At 45.2% G+C, this 18306-nt stretch overlaps 1 protein-coding gene across 4 annotated transcripts in view; it reads right to left on the minus strand.

The window, feature by feature from the left end:
* myom3 (myomesin 3) overlaps positions 1-18306 on the minus strand; it is a 72103-nt gene that overhangs the window by 8376 nt on the left and 45421 nt on the right. For 3 of the 4 annotated variants that reach the window (XM_069895088.1, XM_069895089.1, XM_069895087.1), the window contains exons 24-33: positions 17291-17427; positions 15264-15408; positions 14459-14518; positions 12930-12997; positions 12707-12817; positions 11907-11994; positions 5183-5221; positions 4635-4740; positions 2010-2173; positions 1747-1783 (exon numbers count right to left, since the gene is read on the minus strand). In XM_069895088.1, coding sequence (XP_069751189.1) covers positions 1747-1783; positions 2010-2173; positions 4635-4740; positions 5183-5221; positions 11907-11994; positions 12707-12817; positions 12930-12997; positions 14459-14518; positions 15264-15408; positions 17291-17427 — 955 coding nt within the window. The remainder of the gene's footprint in view (positions 1-1746; positions 1784-2009; positions 2174-4634; positions 4741-5182; positions 5222-11906; positions 11995-12706; positions 12818-12929; positions 12998-14458; positions 14519-15263; positions 15409-17290; positions 17428-18306) is intronic. The other variant, XM_069895090.1, reaches the window with a different exon arrangement.

Consider the following 18306-nt stretch of genomic DNA (forward strand, 5'->3'; position numbering starts at 1 on the left):
CCCATGGACTTCCTCCCATATCAGACCATACAGAATACTTAGTAATGTTTTATGAACTAATGTTATTCGTTAATTGCAGTTCCCATATATCACTGAATGTAATGGCAATGTAAGATAAACAAAAAGCAAAATTAAAGTTACACCTTTAAGTTACAATATCATACTACTTCATTCTCAAAAAAGTTATTGATGTAGGTTCACAAATACTAATTACCACAATATTGTAGCTAAAACACCAGAAAATTTGACAAAAGCAACTATAAAAAGACCAGCAACAACAAAAACAACAGCGCGTGCTTGTAGCGCGTGCAGACGAAACCACGGGATTCAAAGCATCATTGTAATTGGGTCATAATGACAGCTCTGACCGAAGCACATTAGAAGGTTCAAAAAGTAAATTAAAAGAGAGTTTTAGCCTTGTTGATACATGTAAGCTCGGCTTATGAAAAATGCTTTTGTTGTTATAACTAACTACAGGATTATTTTTTAATTAAAAAAAAAAAAATTTCTGCTAAAACACTACCCAAAAATTTTATAGACTGTCATTTTGGTGTCACCCCCCCCCCCCCCCCACCCCTGATATTGTCACCCAATGCAGTCTGCATCCCTCTAGCAACACCAATGATTTAAAGGAGATTTGAAGGGTGGTGGTTATCTGGAATGAACTACTGGAGGAAGTTGGGGGGTGGGGGGGTTCCATATATAAATTGCAATGTTTAAGATGTGTTTGGACAAGGAGTGGAAGGACACGGTTGTAGTGTGGAAAATAGGATCAGCATGGGGGGAAAAAGGGGCCATCAGTTTCTGTGAAGTTATTCTACGATGATTTTTACAACAAGCTATATTCCATTAGATATCTTTTACAGTTTTTATTGCTAAAAAACACAATAAACTTCAATTGGGTGCATCTGCTGCTTATATTGGGTGAGATCTTGTAATGTAATGGAAGATTCTAACTGTGTGTTTTACTTTTGCACCCTTTGCTTCTGCAAGGCTGAGAACCTGCTTGTTTTTTAGAATCAGCAGACATAAGCTAAATTCCACCGAGGGGTCAGAGATGCAGTTATCTGACGAAAGGACATCTGTGCACCAAGAACATTTAATCTTCCTGCTTGTTTTGGTCACAGAATGTCAGAGGCCTAGCCTTGATGCAAAATAAACCATTGTATTCAAAGTGATAAGCTGAAAATTATGTTATTCGATAGAAGCCTAGCATGCTAGCTTGCTCGCTTTTCTTGCTGTGCTGGGAATAGATGCTCGGGTGAGCAGTTTTTGGGTAATATAAGCCATGGTCCCACTGCTGAAGTTTGAGACTCTCCGAGAAGTGGCAACATCTCTCAGCAAGAAGAAGAACTTCGAGAGTCCAGCCAACATCCCGGTCGGGAGAGGTGGAGAAGCTGCTACCGGCGCCCTGACAACCTACTACAAGTGTGCAGTCGTTGCCTCACTTCAGCAGTTGGGACCAGTCCAGGTGTTGATAAGTATAGTTGGGAAGGGCTTGCATATTGTAGTTTGAAATCAGCTTTTGAATTTGTAATAAACATTTGTATAAACTGAACTGCTCTCGGTGTGTGTGTCTATTTTCTTTCGGTAGCTCAAACACTGTGACCAATCTAAAATGAACAAAATGAGAGGTACAACTTTACCCAAGACAGACCTGGAATTGTAAAGTTAAGGTGGTCAATGAGAAGATATTCACCTGCCTCAGTTCTAATGTATATACTCAACCAGTGATCAGAAACTTACTTCAGCCTTTGGTGTTCAGATATGGCTTCATCAAAAACTGAAAAATAAAATATAGCTAATATTAATACTTACATATTGACTAATAATATGAGTATCAGAACAGGGAGAATTCATTCAATTCCTCAAGCTTTTTATAGCCTTGATCAATTGCTAACATAAGATTTAACTCCATTATCTGCTTATTCTCATGTCCTTCAACAACTTGGAGAACCTGAAGAAATAGAATAACTAGTCCAAATATCAAAATACAATGACACAATTACCTTGCTGTGATACATTGAGCTCTCGGAGATGTTTCTGTTTGCCGTCAAACAACTCCAGGGTGTACTTGCCCTTGTCTCCTCCCGTTGGATTGAAGATCTGCAGCCAAACCTGGTGATTATCTGAGCCGATCCTCCTTCTGTCTTGAGACTCCAAGCTTTTATTGCTAACAAAATGACTGCATTTTAGTTTCTGCTCCAGAATTTATAAACTTAGACACACAGCACAGTAACAAGCCCTTTCAGCCCACAACCCCGTGTCACCCAATTATACCCAATTGATCTACAGCCCCAGCACATTATGAAGGGTGGAAGGAAACTGGAGCACCTGGGGAAAACCCACGCAGACGCAGGGAGAATGTACAAACTCCTTAAAGGTAGCATTAGATTCAAACCCTGGTCGCTGGTGTTGTAACATCATTGTTCAAACCATTATTATCATTGATAGATTAGAAATGTTCCAGAGGTGAGCAGTGCCATATTTTAGCATGAGATAGTATCCAGATACAGTTAACAAGAGAACTGTTGTCCTTGAATAGGTTTGCTCTCAATGGATGCACATGGACAGGGTGGGATGAACGGCTTGCTGCTATGCTCTGTGAATCAATGGTTGTATGTACAGTGTTCAAAGAAATCTGGTGTATTAGAAGTATCATCAAGAATGAAGGAGAAGAAGACTAAATGAACTCACCCAGTATGTAAAAGTAGAAGACACAAATTTCTTGTTTGACATTGTTTAATGGGTTTAATGTATCGTATATGTTGAACGTTGAGTGAGTGGGGAGGGGGGGGTGAAGGAGGGAGGGAAGGGAGGGGGGAATAAAGGGGAGAAAATGACACTGTGTATATTCAAGAGGGAAATGTTTGTGTGTATTTTGGTCAGTATGGTTCATAGTGTGAAAAATTTTTAAAAATTTAAAAAAAGAATGATAGGCAATGTAAGCTAGCCTTTATTACGACAGGAAATGACTGCCTGAGTGGAGAAACCATGGTCCAATTGGACAATCCCTGACATTTGACTTGGGCTTCTTTACTCACTTCAGGCTACTGGGTCACATATTGATACAATGTCTCTCACCGCGCATGCACCACTCTCAAGTGTGATGTGGTTCTTACAGTGTTAGTGTACATGCTCTAGCATAAAATAGTCCCAGGTTTCCTCAGTATATAACATTTATATACTGTAATTTCTTTGGGACTTGACAGGGTAGATGTGAAATGTTATGTTGCACTTGTCTGGGTAAATTGTGTCAAAATCAGTGGTCATTCATTCAAGACAGAGGTGAGAAGAAATTTCTTCACACAAAAGGCAATGAATCATTGGAATTCTACCTGAAAGGAGAGTGGAGGTTCAGCCACTGTGCACAGGCAGGACAGAAGTCAATAGATCATATCAAGAATAAGGGAATCAAAGAGCATGGGGTTCATGCTGGAGAGTGGAGTTCAGGTAAAAGACAATCCGTGATCTTATAGAATCATGGAGCAGGCACAAGGGGCTGAATGGCAATCTTCTGCTTCCACTTCTCGTATTCTATCGTTGCCTTGCCAGCAGCATGGTAAATCTCCTTGCATGGACGCTAGTGCTACAACTTCGCTGCAGACTGGGGCCAGAATTCCGAACTCTACCTGTGTCCAAACTAGTTTAGTAGAGTTCTCGCGCAACTTTCGATCTCTTGCTCTCTGTGTTCTCCTATCCAGCCACCTTTTCTCTTTGACCTGTTGCCTTCAAGAAACTCTGCAGTGATTGATTAGTTCCCAGCAAACACACACTCACCAAAAGGATACTGTGATGCGCAATGCTCCACTAAAAGTTTCATTTTCTGGTCTTTGCTAATGAGAGAATCTTCAATCACCTAAATTTGAGGTCAGCATTCCTGTTCTTTAATTTTTCATAGATCATAGAACACTACAGCACAGTACAGGCCCTTCAGCCCTTGATGTTGTGCTGATCTATATATTCCAATCAAAAGAAAGAAAAAGTACTAAACTCTCCCTACCCTGTTACCCTGTTTTTCTTCCATCCATGTGCCTGTCTCTCTTAAATTCCCCTCATGTTTCACCCTCCACCACCATCCATGGCAATGCATTCCAGGCACCCACATCTCTCAGTGTAAAAGAAAATTACCCCTGATGCCTCCCCTAAACTTCCCTCCCTTTACTTTGTATAGATGTCCCCTGGTGTTTGCTACTCCTGCCCTAGAAAAAAGGTGCTTACTGTCCACCTTATCCATGCCTTTCAAAATCTTGTAGACCACTATTACATCTCCTCCCATCCTTCTTCACTCCAAAGAGAAAAGCCCTAGCTCTGCTAATTTTGCTTCATAAGACTTATTTTACAATCCAGGTAACATCCTCTGTGCCCTCTCCATAGCTTCCACATCCTTCCTGTAATGATGTGACCAGAACTGAACACAATACTCCAAATATGGTCTCACCAGAGATTTGTAGAGTTGCAACATGACCTCTCAACTCTTGAACTCAATCTCCGACTAATGAAGCCCAGCGTCCAACAGGCCTTCTTAACTCTCCTACCAACCTGTGTGGCGACCTTGAAGACTACATGGATTTGGACCCCAAGGTCCCTCTTTCAATATTATTTATGGAGTTTATTCATAGGTTGCCACTTACTTTAAGTACCAGGCTTTTTTCATGTTGTCCATGTTGTATTTCAGTACAGAATAAAGCTTTATTCCCTCTGCCGTAGGCTGAATTTTTAATTCAGAAGCTGAAGTACCTGGAAGAGAAAGTACTTTCAGATTCCTCATCAAGTTGAAGCTAAGTGAGGGAAACTCAGAAAACCAGCCTCTCTTCTGCCACAGGGGCTTCACAGGGAATTAGGGAACTCATGCCTTTGTTCATTCAATGCCCTGGGATAACCTTTCATCACCCTGAATCAGTACCTCTGTTTCTTGCTCCACAGACGATACCCAATATGTCAAGTGTCTGATGCTTTGATATCAGGTGTCCATGCTGCAGTTTTTTTTGTTTTTCAGTACATAGAGCAGGGAGCTCTATTCAGAGACATCCGATCCAGGGGCACTACCCACTAGTCGCAACCTCAAGAATGGTTCAAGTGAACAGCACAAAATATTTAGATCACGTGTCAGCAGAGACATCCCGAGATGACAAACGGTGCTAATAAAATTCAAGTCTTTCTTTCACTTCAAAACACTCACCACCAATTCTGCAGATTTCCTGGAGAATGTTGTCAAACACTGCAATAGAGAGACAGTGAAAGCAACTGCTGGTTCATTAGCATCTAAAAAGCTCCATCAAATTTATTGCATTTCAGTTTTAATAGTTGTAATATGCCAATAGTAACATTTACAAATGTGGCTAACCCCCATTATTTCCAAAAATAAATAAGATAATCCCTCCATTTTGGCTGCAGGCCCATCTCCCTCCGCAAGGTTCCCCAGGTTACTGCAGCTAATCAGCCGCTTGCCTGCTCCCCAGCACAGCCCAAGTTCCTTTGTTTGACTTCCAAACTCAGCCCTGGAAAGGTCACAAGGGCTTTCAAGCGAAGCAACACTTCGCTTGTGCACCTGCAGGATTGATTTACTTGTTCTGCATCTGGTGCCCCCTTTGTGGCCTTCTCTGTATCGGAGAGACTAAACGCAGACTGGGAGATCACTTCACTGAACACCTTTGTTCTGCTCGCATCAGTGACAGTGACCTCCCAGTGGCCAACCCTTTCAATTCTGTGTCACACTCCCATACTCATGTCTGCCCATGACCTTGTGTACTATCCCACCAAGACCACCTGTAAATTGGAGGAACACACCTGATTTTCTTTCTGGGCTCTCTCCAGGCAGATGGCATTAACATCGACTTCTCCAGTTTCTGCTAACCTGTTCTTCATTCTCTCTCGCTTCCCTTCCACCTATCTTTTTTCTTCAGCTCTCCATCCCCTTCCCTCTCCATTCACAGAGCCACCCCTCCCCTTGCTTGCTGTTGTGCCCTCCCTCCTTTCTCTACCTATTATCTTCTGCCTTTATGACTGTGCTCCTCCCTCCACCCTTTACCCTTACCTTTTTGTTCAGAAGCCCACAGACATTTTTCCATACTTTGATGAAGGGCTCGTCTGAAACATTGGTTATGTATCTAACTTTGCTTTATAAAGTACACTGACCTGCTGAGCTTCTCCACCATTGTGTTTTTACTACAAGGTCACTCTTGAACCATCCTGACCCACCGCCTCTCTCTGTGCCCGAGGGGCTCCCTCCGAACAAGGAGAGTACAAAACAACATAGGGTTTCTCCCTAGCCCATACCTTCAGGGCATCAAGGCTCCAGCATCCCTTCCCTCTCATGAGATGACTGGGTGCCCAATGATGGGTGTCATGTCTGGAACCCACTCCAGAACTATGATTTAATGAGCATCAGACAACCCTGTTCAGGAAATTCACAACGTGCCTCAGATCTTCATCCATTTAATTTGACACCAATTTCACATTTTGGTAACGATTCTATGTAAACATTTCCCTTCTCCACCCTATTTTGAGGAATACTTGGACTGGGAAGTGACAGAAGATTGCAACATCCTCCTCACATGCTCTGTGAAGGATCATGCTCTGTGAAGGATCATTGTTTAAAGCTCATGGCATCAGCACTTGGTTTGTCCACCGTAAACCAATAGTCATTTGGCCTCCGCTGTGTATTCCTGAGTTCCATCTAATCACTTCTACAGTGCCTGTGGGAATTCCAAAGAACCAATACCACCTTCCACTGTGTTCTGCATCAGTGCAGTACTTATTTTTATTCACAGCACTGAAGAAGCCAATTCCAGCCATTTGGGGAGCACAGTTAGCCTAGCGATTAGCGCAATGCTATGACAGCACCAACGATCGGGACTTGGGTTCGAATCCCATGCTGTTTGTAAGGAGTTTGTCTGTTCTCCCCATGTCTGCATGGGATTTTCCCAGGGGCTCAGGTTTCCCCCTATCATTCGAAACATGCCAGAGGTGTAGGTTAATTGGATATAAAATTGGGCAGCACAGACCCACGGGCCAAAATGGCTGTCACTATGCTGTATGTCCAAATTTAAAAAAATTAAACCCCTGCTGCCCAACTAACCTACAAATTAACCCAAATTAACCTACAACCCCATACACTTTGAAGAGTGGGAGGAAACCCATGTAGACACATGGAGAACATATAAACTCCTTACAGACAACACAGGATTCTAATCCAGGTCACTGGTGCTGTAGCAGCATTGTGGTAACCATGTAGTCATGGTTAAAACATCTTTCTTCTTTTTTCTTTGGCTTGGCTTCGCGGACGAAGATTTATGGAGGGGGTAAAAAGTCCACGTCAGCTGCAGGCTCGTTTGTGGCTGACCAGTCCGATGCGGGACAGGCAGACACGATTGCAGCGGTTGCAAGGGAAAATTGGTTGGTTGGGGTTGGGTGTTGGGTTTTTCCTCCTTTGCCTTTTGTCAGTGAGGTGGGCTCTGCGGTCTTCTTCAAAGGAGGCTGCTGCCCGCCAAACTGTGAGGCGCCAAGATGCACGGTTTGAGGCGTTATCAGCCCACTGGCGGTGGTCAATGTGGCAGGCACCAAGAGATTTCTTTAGGCAGTCCTTGTACCTTTTCTTTGGTGCACCTCTGTCACGGTGGCCAGTGGAGAGCTCGCCATATAATACGATCTTGGGAAGGCGATGGTCCTCCATTCTGGAGACGTGACCCATCCAGCGCAGCTGGATCTTCAGCAGCGTGGACTCGATGCTGTCGACCTCTGCCATCTCGAGTACCTCGACGTTAGGGGTGTGAGCGCTCCAATGGATGTTGAGGATGGAGCGGAGACAACGCTGGTGGAAGCGTTCTAGGAGCCGTAGGTGGTGCCGGTAGAGGACCCATGATTCGGAGCCGAACAGGAGTGTGGGTATGACAACGGCTCTGTATACGCTTATCTTTGTGAGGTTTTTCAGTTGGTTGTTTTTCCAGACTCTTTTGTGTAGTCTTCCAAAGGCGCTATTTGCCTTGGCGAGTCTGTTGTCTATCTCATTGTCGATCCTTGCATCTGATGAAATGGTGCAGCCGAGATAGGTAAACTGGTTGACCGTTTTGAGTTTTGTGTGCCCGATGGAGATGTGGGGGGGCTGGTAGTCATGGTGGGGAGCTGGCTGATGGAGGACCTCAGTTTTCTTCAGGCTGACTTCCAGGCCAAACATTTTGGCAGTTTCCGCAAAGCAGGACGTCAAGCGCTGAAGAGCTGGCTCTGAATGGGCAACTAAAGCGGCATCATCTGCAAAGAGTAGTTCACGGACAAGTTTCTCTTGTGTCTTGGTGTGAGCTTGCAGGCGCCTCAGATTGAAGAGACTGCCATCCGTGCGGTACCGGATGTAAACAGCGTCTTCATTGTTGGGGTCTTTCATGGCTTGGTTCAGCATCATGCTGAAGAAGATTGAAAAGAGGGTTGGTGCGAGAACACAGCCTTGCTTCACGCCATTGTTAATGGAGAAGGGTTCAGAGAGCTCATTGCTGTATCTGACCCGACCTTGTTGGTTTTCGTGCAGTTGGATAATCATGTTGAGGAACTTTGGGGGACATCCGATGCGCTCTAGTATTTGCCAAAGCCCTTTCCTGCTCACGGTGTCGAAGGCTTTGGTGAGGTCAACAAAGGTGATGTAGAGTCCTTTGTTTTGTTCTCTACACTTTTCTTGGAGCTGTCTGAGGGCAAAGACCATGTCAGTGGTTCCTCTGTTAGCGCGAAAGCCGCACTGTGATTCTGGGAGAATATTCTCAGCGACACTAGGTATTATTCTATTTAGTAGAATCCTAGCGAAGATTTTGCCTGCAATGGAGAGCAACGTGATTCCCCTGTAGTTTGAGCAGTCTGATTTCTCGCCTTTGTTTTTGTACAGGGTGATGATGGTGGCATCACGAAGATCCTGAGGCAGTTTACCTTGGTCCCAACAAAGCTTGAAAAACTCATGCAGTTTGGCATGCAGAGTTTTGCCGCCAGCCTTCCAGACTTCTGGGGGGATTCCATCCATACCTGCTGCTTTGCCACTTTTCAGTTGTTCGATTGCCTTATATGTCTCATCCAGGGTGGGAACCTCATCCAGCTCTAGCCTTAGGGGCTGTTGAGGGAGCTGGAGCAGGGCGGAATCTTGGACTGAGCGGTTGGTACTGAAAAGAGATTGGAAGTGTTCTGACCATCGGTTGAGGATGGAGATCTTGTCGCTGAGGAGGACTTTGCCGTCTGAGCTGCGCAGCGGGCTTTGGACTTGGGGTGAGGGGCCGTACACAGCCTTTAGAGCCTCGTAGAAACCCCTGAAGTCGCCAATGTCCACGCTGAGCTGTGTTCGTTTGGCGAGGCTAGTCCACCACTCATTTTGGATCTCCCGGAGTTTGCGCTGAAGATGGCTGCATGCGCGACGGAAGGCTTGTTTCTTCTCTGGACAGGACGGCTTTGTAAGGTGAGCCTGGTGGGCAGCTCGCTTCTTTGCCAGCAGCTCCTGGATTTCCTGGCTGTTTTCGTCAAACCAGTCCTTGTTTTTCCTGGAGGAGAAGCCCAGTACCTCTTCAGTGGATTGCAGTATGGTAGTCTTCAACTGATCCCAGAGGGTTTCAGGGGACGGGTCCGTGAGGCGGGTTGCAACGTCGAGCTTTGCTTTGAGGTTTGCCTGGAAGTTTCCTCTCGCTTCGTCTGACTGCAGTTTTCCAACATTGAACCTCTTTCTGGGGGCTTTATTGTTCCTGGGCTTTGGCTTGAAGTGAAGGTTGAGCTTGCAGCGAACCAGCCGGTGGTCAGTGTGGCATTCCGCGCTAGGCATGACCCTGGTGTGGAGCACATCTTGTTTGTCACTTTCTCGCACCAGGATGTAGTCCAGGAGGTGCCAGTGTTTGGATCGGGGATGCATCCAGGTGGTCTTAAGGCTGTCCCTCTGCTGAAAAAGGGTGTTTGTAATGACAAGCCGCTGTTCTGCGCAGAGCTCCAACAGGAGGCGCCCATTGTCGTTGCACTTGCCGACGCCATGCTTGCCCAGGATTCCTGGCCAGGTTTCTGAGTCTTTGCCGACACGAGCGTTGAAGTCGCCCAGGATGACAACCTTGTCGGCTGTAGGGGTACGTTGGATGAGGTTGCGCAGGTCGGTGTAGAACTTGTTCTTTTCTGCTGGTTCCGCCTGGAGGGTTGGAGCATAGACACTGATGAGGGTGATGTGACGCTTGTTTTGAAGTGGGAGTCGCATGGACATGATTCGGTCCGAGAGGCCTGTCGGAAGGTTTTCGAGTTTGGAGGCAATGAAGCTCTTGACCATGAAGCCTACACCAGATAGGCGTCGTTCATCCGAAGGCTTGCCAGACCAGTAGAGTGTGTAGCCCGCGCCGCGTTCTTGGAAGCTGCCTACATCTGCCAGGCGGACTTCACTGAGAGCGGCTATGTCGATGTCAAAGACATCAAAGCACATGGAAATGGGTCATTGTGCCCAACTCATTCCATTGTCCAGAGAACTACATACAACATATCTTCCCTCTGCTCTACCAGTGATGGAGAAGAACCTGGCCACATTTGCCCAAGCAATGGCGGAATGTAAAAACAGCAAGCCTGGACTTGCCCCAGCTTGAGCCATAGTGCCGGCATTGCAATTGTGTTCATTATGAAGATGGTGAACTGGAATTCCATTTTCCACAAACCAACACAAGGAATGAGATGATCTCACATTCAACAGAATCAAGGGGGAAATGTTTGAAGAACCAACAGAATGCTTTCATAATTTATTCATCTAATTTTTCATTTTTTTTATTTTGTAGTTTACTTTTCAGTTTATTTTTCATTGTAAGTTGAACAAAATTTCCTCGGAAATAATTTCCCAATGATCAGAATTTCATTTTTAATTTAATAAATTGCTTTTTAAAAATTAAAGATGATATCCTGGTCATTGGGAGATTATTAAATTGCTTTTTAAAAGTCTGGTTAAAGTGATCATATAGATCTTGTATGGAATCTGTTTGCTGCCACAAAGTTTTCACTCAAAACTGACCCAATTTTGTTGCTAATTATCAGTGTAAACATTTATTTGATCATTTCATGTTGGTTTATGTCACCAACTTTTGTGAACTTTATGTTTGCTTGTAAGTTTATTCGTGTCACCAACTTTAGTGAACTTTATGTTTGCTTGTAAGTTTATTCGTGTCACCAACTTTAGTGAACTTTATGTTTGCTTGTAAGTTTATTCATGTCACCAACTTTAGTGAACTTTATGTTTTCTTGTAAGTTTATTCGTGTCACCAACTTTAGTGAACTTTATGTTTGCTTGTAAGTTTATTCGTGTTCTAATTTAATAAGGTAGTCTTGTTTTTAAATCCTCCCGATCTCTGTAATCGCCTGCAGCATTTCTCCAAACTTCAGCTGTCCAGGAAACATGGTCTGAAACTCACTCCCCAAACACCTCCTGCAGTTACCTCACTTTCCTCAGCAATGCCCCTGGAAACCTCTTTGACTGTGATTTCAGTCATCTACCTTACTGTTCATGTGGCTTGGTTTTTGTTCAAACACCTTCTATAAAGCACCTGGGATGTTTTGCTTTATAAAGTCAAGATGTGAATGTTTGGAAGTCTATTATTAACACACAGAGCAACATCAAATTATACTTTAAATGGATAACTGTAAACCAATAGCTGGTTAATATTAATTTACTGCAATTTAAGGCCATTTCCCTCTCCACAGATGCTGCCTGAACTGTTGAGTAGTTCTAGCATTCTCCTTTTTTCAGATTTCCTTTTTTGGTTGCTTTCGGAATAATTCGCTGCAATCTGTTCACTCGTTAGTGAGATGAAGGCTTCCCTTTGCTGCACTTTCTCAGCATTAAATGAACCATAGCCTAGAGTATTCCATCCTCTTTTAACGGAAGTTCACGTCTCCAAAAACATCAGGGGATTTAATTTAAAATATACCTTGATTGATCATCTTCAGAACACTGCAGTCCTCTCCTCTTTCGTCAGCTACGATTACTTTGTAAAGTCCTTTATCTTTTTCGGTGGTCTAGAAAAGAAATTAATTTGTAAACCCAAACCGAAAATGGAATGAAGACACGACTGGTCATTTTCTCTTTGTAATCTCTGAATTAAGGGTCAGAGTGCACAGAAGCACACCTTTCAGCCCATCTTGCATGTGCTGACTGACACCTCAAGGTTAAGTTCCCTGTCATTTACTGTACACATCTGGGCCAATTTACAGGGACCCTCCAACTTCATGCTCAGGGAAACCCACAGAGTCACCGAGAACATGCAAACTCCACATACACTGTCCTTTGAGGCATGTAAAAGCATGAGAAAATAATGCCAAGTCTACACACCCACTAGTGCAGCCATTATCAACGAGGTCCCTCCAGTCACCCCCACACCCCCAGGGGGCCACAGCATATTGAAGTAAAAGCATGGTTCTCTTTTCACCAAACATAACATTAATATGTTTCCTGTTTTTTATGTAGTCGGTAAGAGAGAAGTAACCAAAATTTGACTGTTTCACAGGGAAAGGGGCTCATAAAGTTTAAACAGAGACCTCAGTGGGAGGGGGGGGGTGGGGGGGGTGGGGGGTGGGGGGTGGGGGGTGGGGGGGGTGGGGGGGGTGGGGGGGGCATAGACGGAAAAAAGTTGAGAATGGCTGTCCTACTGTACAGAGTCCATCATAAATAGCTGAAGCCAGTGTGCTGAACACAGTCAAGAACAAGGACTGGCCAAAGATGTTTCATCACCTGTGCAATGCAATGTGAACTGATGCCTGTCCGTGCGTCATAGGTGGCAGATGGGATTTGCTTTCCATCTTTGCTCCAGTTAACGCAGGTCTGGGTCTTTGTGTTTGTCACCTTTTTCATGAACAAATCAAACAAAAATTAAATCCAGACATTACACCAGCACTTCCATTCAATTATTATATTCAAGCTTTAAGCAATGATCCTTCACAGAGCACATAAATACCTTGCAGCTGAGGAGGATGTTGCAATCTTCTGTCACCTCCCAATCCAAGTATTTCTCAAAATAAGGCCCTGAAATTTGGATGTATATGTTTTGAAGTTTAAATCCAATTAAAATCAGAATGACTGAAACAATGAAATGTTGAAATTCTGCTGCAGCTGAAGGATGAGGGGGGTGAGGGTGGTGGAGGGAGGGGTGGGGTGCCAGGGTGGTGGGGGGTGAAAGGGTGGTGGAGGAAGGGGATGCGGGGATGGGGGGTGGACGTGGTGGAGGGAAGGAATGGGAGTAAGCGTGCTGAGGGGGTGGGGATGGTGGAGAGGGTGAGGGTGGTGAAGGGGAGATGGGGTGGTGGAGAGGATAGGTCCTGGGGTGGGGATGGGGGTGGGGATGGAGGAAGAGGGAGGGGCAGGGAGGGGACGGTGGAGGGAAGGGGAAGTCTGAAGTTAGTGGGTGGTTGTGGAGAAGGGAGATGGGGTGGAGGAGGGAGGGGAAGGGGGTTGTACAGTGAGGGGGAGGGGGAGGATGAGGAAGGGGTTGGGGTGGTGGAAGGAGGGGAAGGTCCGAAGATAGGGGGTGGGAGTGGAGAAAGGAGATGGATGGGGCTCCAGGGGTAAATGATAAACAGGACATTTTGGAGACTCAGCGGGTCGAACTGTATCTATAGAAAGAGAAACAGATTAATGATTCAGGTCGAAGCCCCTTGGTTGAACTGGGAGGGCAACAAAGAAACAGGGAGGGTGAGACAGGGGGCTGTCTCTGATGGGGGTATCCTACCCCTCCTCAATCATCCTTTCTCTTCCTGCAGATGTTGTCTGAGCTGCTGAGTGTTTCCAGCACTTTTTCAATTTTATCAACAGGAGGAAATCAACCGTCACCTCCTTTATGTGACTCCAGACCCACAGCGAAAGTGCTTAACTCTGGTCTGGCTTCAACTGCCCCACCTCCCCGCATAGTTTAAATCATGCCCCAAATTCTCTGGGGGGTCTGTGGGGGTGAGGTGGAATAAATAAATGCTAATAACAAGTGTCCAAATCACATTCAACTTGTTTTGGGAAGTAAATATCTGGAGTCTGTAACTGATGATGAGAAAGTCTAGTCATACATGTACAATGTAGACGTGCATCCTTTCTTGCTGCAGAACTCATGAGGTTTTGAGGACAGAGAGTAATTTTGTAAGCTGGTTTGTCACTTCTTGTGGTTCATTGCTAAGCTGAACTATGATGGACTGTGACTGGGAGTCAACAACATCCTTCCTTCATTCACACCCCTTGGTCAGAAACTATACAACATTTCTCTGAAGAACACTCACTGCCACATTATTCTCTCCATTTCACCCCCCCCACCCCCACACCCCACCCCCCACACCCCCAACCCTCCCACCATTGCAGCTAACACTTTGGTTGGAGAACATGGAGCAAATTGTAACAGAAAGCTAGAACTCAGTGCCCACGTATCCGCCAACCTTGAGGAGAGTCTTCACCCAGAATGTAACAACGCACAGATAACATTGGCCACAGCTTGGACTTTGTTACCTTGTTTTCGCTTCCACTCGTATCTTTGGAAATCACACTGGGATAAAATACTTTGGAACTCTGAAAGGAAATTGAACAAAGTGGGAAATTTTAATGAATCTTTTTTTGCTGTATTTCAGCTGGTTGAATAGCTGATAGAGTTTCCCCAAAACCTGCACCCCTGGCTGCCAGGAGGAGGAATGAGGCAGAGAAACACTACAACTGCAGTTGCTGGAACCTGGAGTGGGTCAGGCAGTGTATGTGGAGAGAAATGCTCAGTCAACATTACAGGTTAGGACCCTCCATCGAGACTAAAGTCAGAGAGAGCAAGTTTATTAAAGGAGGAACAAAAGGAAAAGAGAAGCAGGAGAGGGTCTGAGGTGATGGGGCATTGGACGGAAGGTGGGAGAGGTGTGGAGATACCTAGGGGTGGGGAGGGGTTGGTCAGGTGGGATTGGTGGAGCGATGGTGTGGCGGGGGGTGGGGGGGGGGTGGGGAGTGGAGTTTGAGAGAAAAGTGAGTACAGGAGGAGGTAAAGAAGAGATGGAGGCATCAAAGTGGAGGTTACCCAAAACTTGAATTGATGTCCATAGTGGAGCAGAAAATGAGATTGTAAACCCAGCAGGCACCAATGGTGGTGTGTGTGTGTGGGGGGTGGGGGGTGGAGGGGGGTGTGGTCAAGGCTGAACTAAGCATGTGAGGCCTGAACAGAGGCAAGGTTACTTTTTGAACCCTCAAACTTCCACAGGGTGTTGCCTAAAATTTGACGACTGTGAAGGGACCCAACGGAGAGATGGAAACTTTCAGTAAACCCGTCTTAACTCACTGTCGTCAATTAGGATAAGTGTGAACTGCCCTTGGGCTTTTCCGTCCTTCAGCTGGGCTGTGTAGGAGCCTTGATCTTCTTCCGTAAAGTTTTGAATGATCATTTCCACAAGCCCACTGGCTTTATCAAAATTGATTTTGTGAGTCTGTGTGGAAAAAGAACTAACTTCTTGTCATTTTCAGCCACATTTCTATATTTATTTCCATTAGATAATCTTTTCTTCTCAAATTGATGATACTCTTTTTGCTTAGAATTTCTATGTAGAACACGTAAACATTTCCTTGATTGGATTATCTGGTGAATACATATCCCACCATCAACATCTCTACGATGAACTTGTCCACATTAAAGTGAACGTTCTGACAGACACCTTCAATGACAGCGGGTTGCTGAGGACCTCCCTAAGTCAACATGACTACCAATATAGGGGAAAAACTTTCTTTCCAGACTGGGTTGGAGCTCTGTCCCCAGGGTCACACATATAGCATGATGACCATCTCCTAGCCATCCGTATTAATGCGATGGCCAATAAAGTGCACCAGCACCTCTACTTCCTCAGAAGCCTGAGGAAGCGTGAAATCCCTTAACAACTTCTACAGGTACACCATTGAAACCATCCCGTCAGGGTGCATCACCACATGGGATGGTAACTGCTCTGCCCAAGACCATGAGAAACTGCAGAAGTTTGTAATCGTGGCTCAGACTATCACACTCCATCTCCCTTCCATCAGATCCATCTAGGACTCCCACTGCCATTGTATTCAAAGGCTCTTCCCACCCTGATTATACTCTCTTCAGCTCCCTCTCGTCAGGAAGAAGAGTCACGAATGTGAGGTCACGCATCATCATGTTAAAGGACAGTTTCTGTCCCACCGTTATCAGACTCCTGAATGAACCTGACACCAGTAAAAAAAAAGTACCATCTGATCTCTCTCTGAAACACCACATTTCTATACTGTGTTGTACTGTGCATGACAGATTTAGCTGGACTGCTCAGAAACAAAGTTTATCTCTGCATCTTGGTACACATGACAATAAACTTGAACTTGAATGGTTGGTACTTGAGATGTCCTTGTGGATGTTCGCAGGTTTCAGTGGGAGGTTGGATCAGAGCTGGAGGAGGGGGATACTTGGTGTGGATTCATGGAAGACAAGGGGGCATCTGGTGATTCCTTGTTGGTACAGAGAGCATGGTCACAGCGAGAGTTCAGTTTGAATGGAGTCAGGCAATGTTATTTTTATCAGTGAAGTTCATTCAATAATCTGATAATAACAGGAAGGAAACTATTCTTAAGCCTGGTGGTGCATGAGCTCACACGCTAGAATCTTCTTCTTGATGGGAGAGGAGAAGAGAGGGTGGCTTGGTGCCTTTCTGAGACATCGGAAAGTGTAGATGGAGTTGATGGAGGGGAAGGAGGTTTGTTGGTGTAAATCAGATCAGTGGTGGGATGGTGTTAAATTAATGGACTTCCATTCTGAGACCTTGACCACTAATCTGGGGACATGAGGTCAAAACCAATCAAGGCAGCCAAGAAATTCAAATTCAGCAAAGTAATTAATCTGGAAAGCAAAGCTGCCAACAATAATGGTGATTTGTTTTCTGATATGATATTGATGTGATTCTAGATACAACAATGTGCCTGTATGATACACTGCTGCAGTACATCACTTGGCCAACAGGTGGCCTAGAGACATGGCACCCAGCTTAATGACATCCGACCATCAGGTGGGCCCAGAGGGCCCATGGTATAAAGCTGAGGTCCCGACCATGTGCTCTCTCTTTCTCCCCGGGATCACACTGTGAGCACAGCTAGCAGCCAACTAGATATTTATGTGAGTGGAATAAAGCTGTGTTGCCCCCAAACAGTACTGTGCTTGTGTTTTCCTTTGGTGCAGCCTGCCACAGCCTGATCCTTACCCATTCTATATAATGACCTGAGGGGAATAAAGGGTAAGATTTAAATGCAAGCCTTGTTACTGACCCCCTTAGGCTCTGAATTCATTAAGCGTTAGATGATAAAGGTTACCGGAGTGCTTGAAACTTCCTTCTCATTGAAGATGAATCGTAACTGTGCAGCTGGAGACAAGCTCTCAACCTGTAGCCAGAGTCGAACAGTTCCCTTCTCCAGAGGTTCAACAGCCCAATCAGACTTTGCAGTAATCGCTGGAAATAACACAGAGCATTTGTAACTATTACAACACTGCAAGACCCTCTGAATCGTCATTCAGCACAAGATCAGGTACATGACCACAACAATATTTACCATCAGCTGTAACTCACAATGAATTGATGAAGGGCACAATTTGCAAAAAAGTTGGATTTGTATTTAGCAAACAATGGAATATAATTCCAGCTTGCTGAGAACCTTGTGTCCTCCACCCATTGATTTGGGGTTGAGAATGTCCTGGAAGTGTACCTCCCTTCACTTCACCATTACTGGTCTCGTTGAGTTAGGGTTTGGGTACTGGGGGCCTGAATGACCTGGTAGTGTGGAGGTGTAAGTGCACATCATGGCAGGCAGCCAGTGGCTGAGCCTCCTGGGCTTTTTGAGGTGGCACAGTTAGCATAGCGGTCAGTGCAATGCTGTTACTGCACCTGTGACCCGGGTTCGAATCCCGCGCTGTCCGTAAGGAGTTTTTATGTTCTCCCTGTGAATGCATGGGTTTTCCCAGGGGGCTCCGGTTTCCTCCCATCCTTCAAAATGTACCGGAGGGGGGATGGGGGGATGGGGTTGTAGGTTAATTGGGCAGCACGGGCTCGATGGCCGATATGGCTTGTAACCATGCTGTATGTCTAAATTTTAAAAATTAAAATGTAAAAGTTTTTTAAAAATTAAATTTCCTATGCTCCATGTGTTTAAGCTTAAAGGTGTTCTGATTGTCAGCAGAACAACCTATCAGGAATGATGGCTCCTCCTCCTCCTCTCTCCTCAGCTTTGAGATGGGATGAAAGTCATGATCCCAACCAACAAGGCCCAGAGCAGGGACAATTTCAGTGAGTATTGAAGACAAACAATGTCCAGATGCTTCATCAATCTTTGCT

This window comes from Narcine bancroftii, chromosome 8 (genome assembly GCF_036971445.1).
Source record: "Narcine bancroftii isolate sNarBan1 chromosome 8, sNarBan1.hap1, whole genome shotgun sequence".
Taxonomy (NCBI): Eukaryota; Metazoa; Chordata; class Chondrichthyes; order Torpediniformes; family Narcinidae; genus Narcine; species Narcine bancroftii.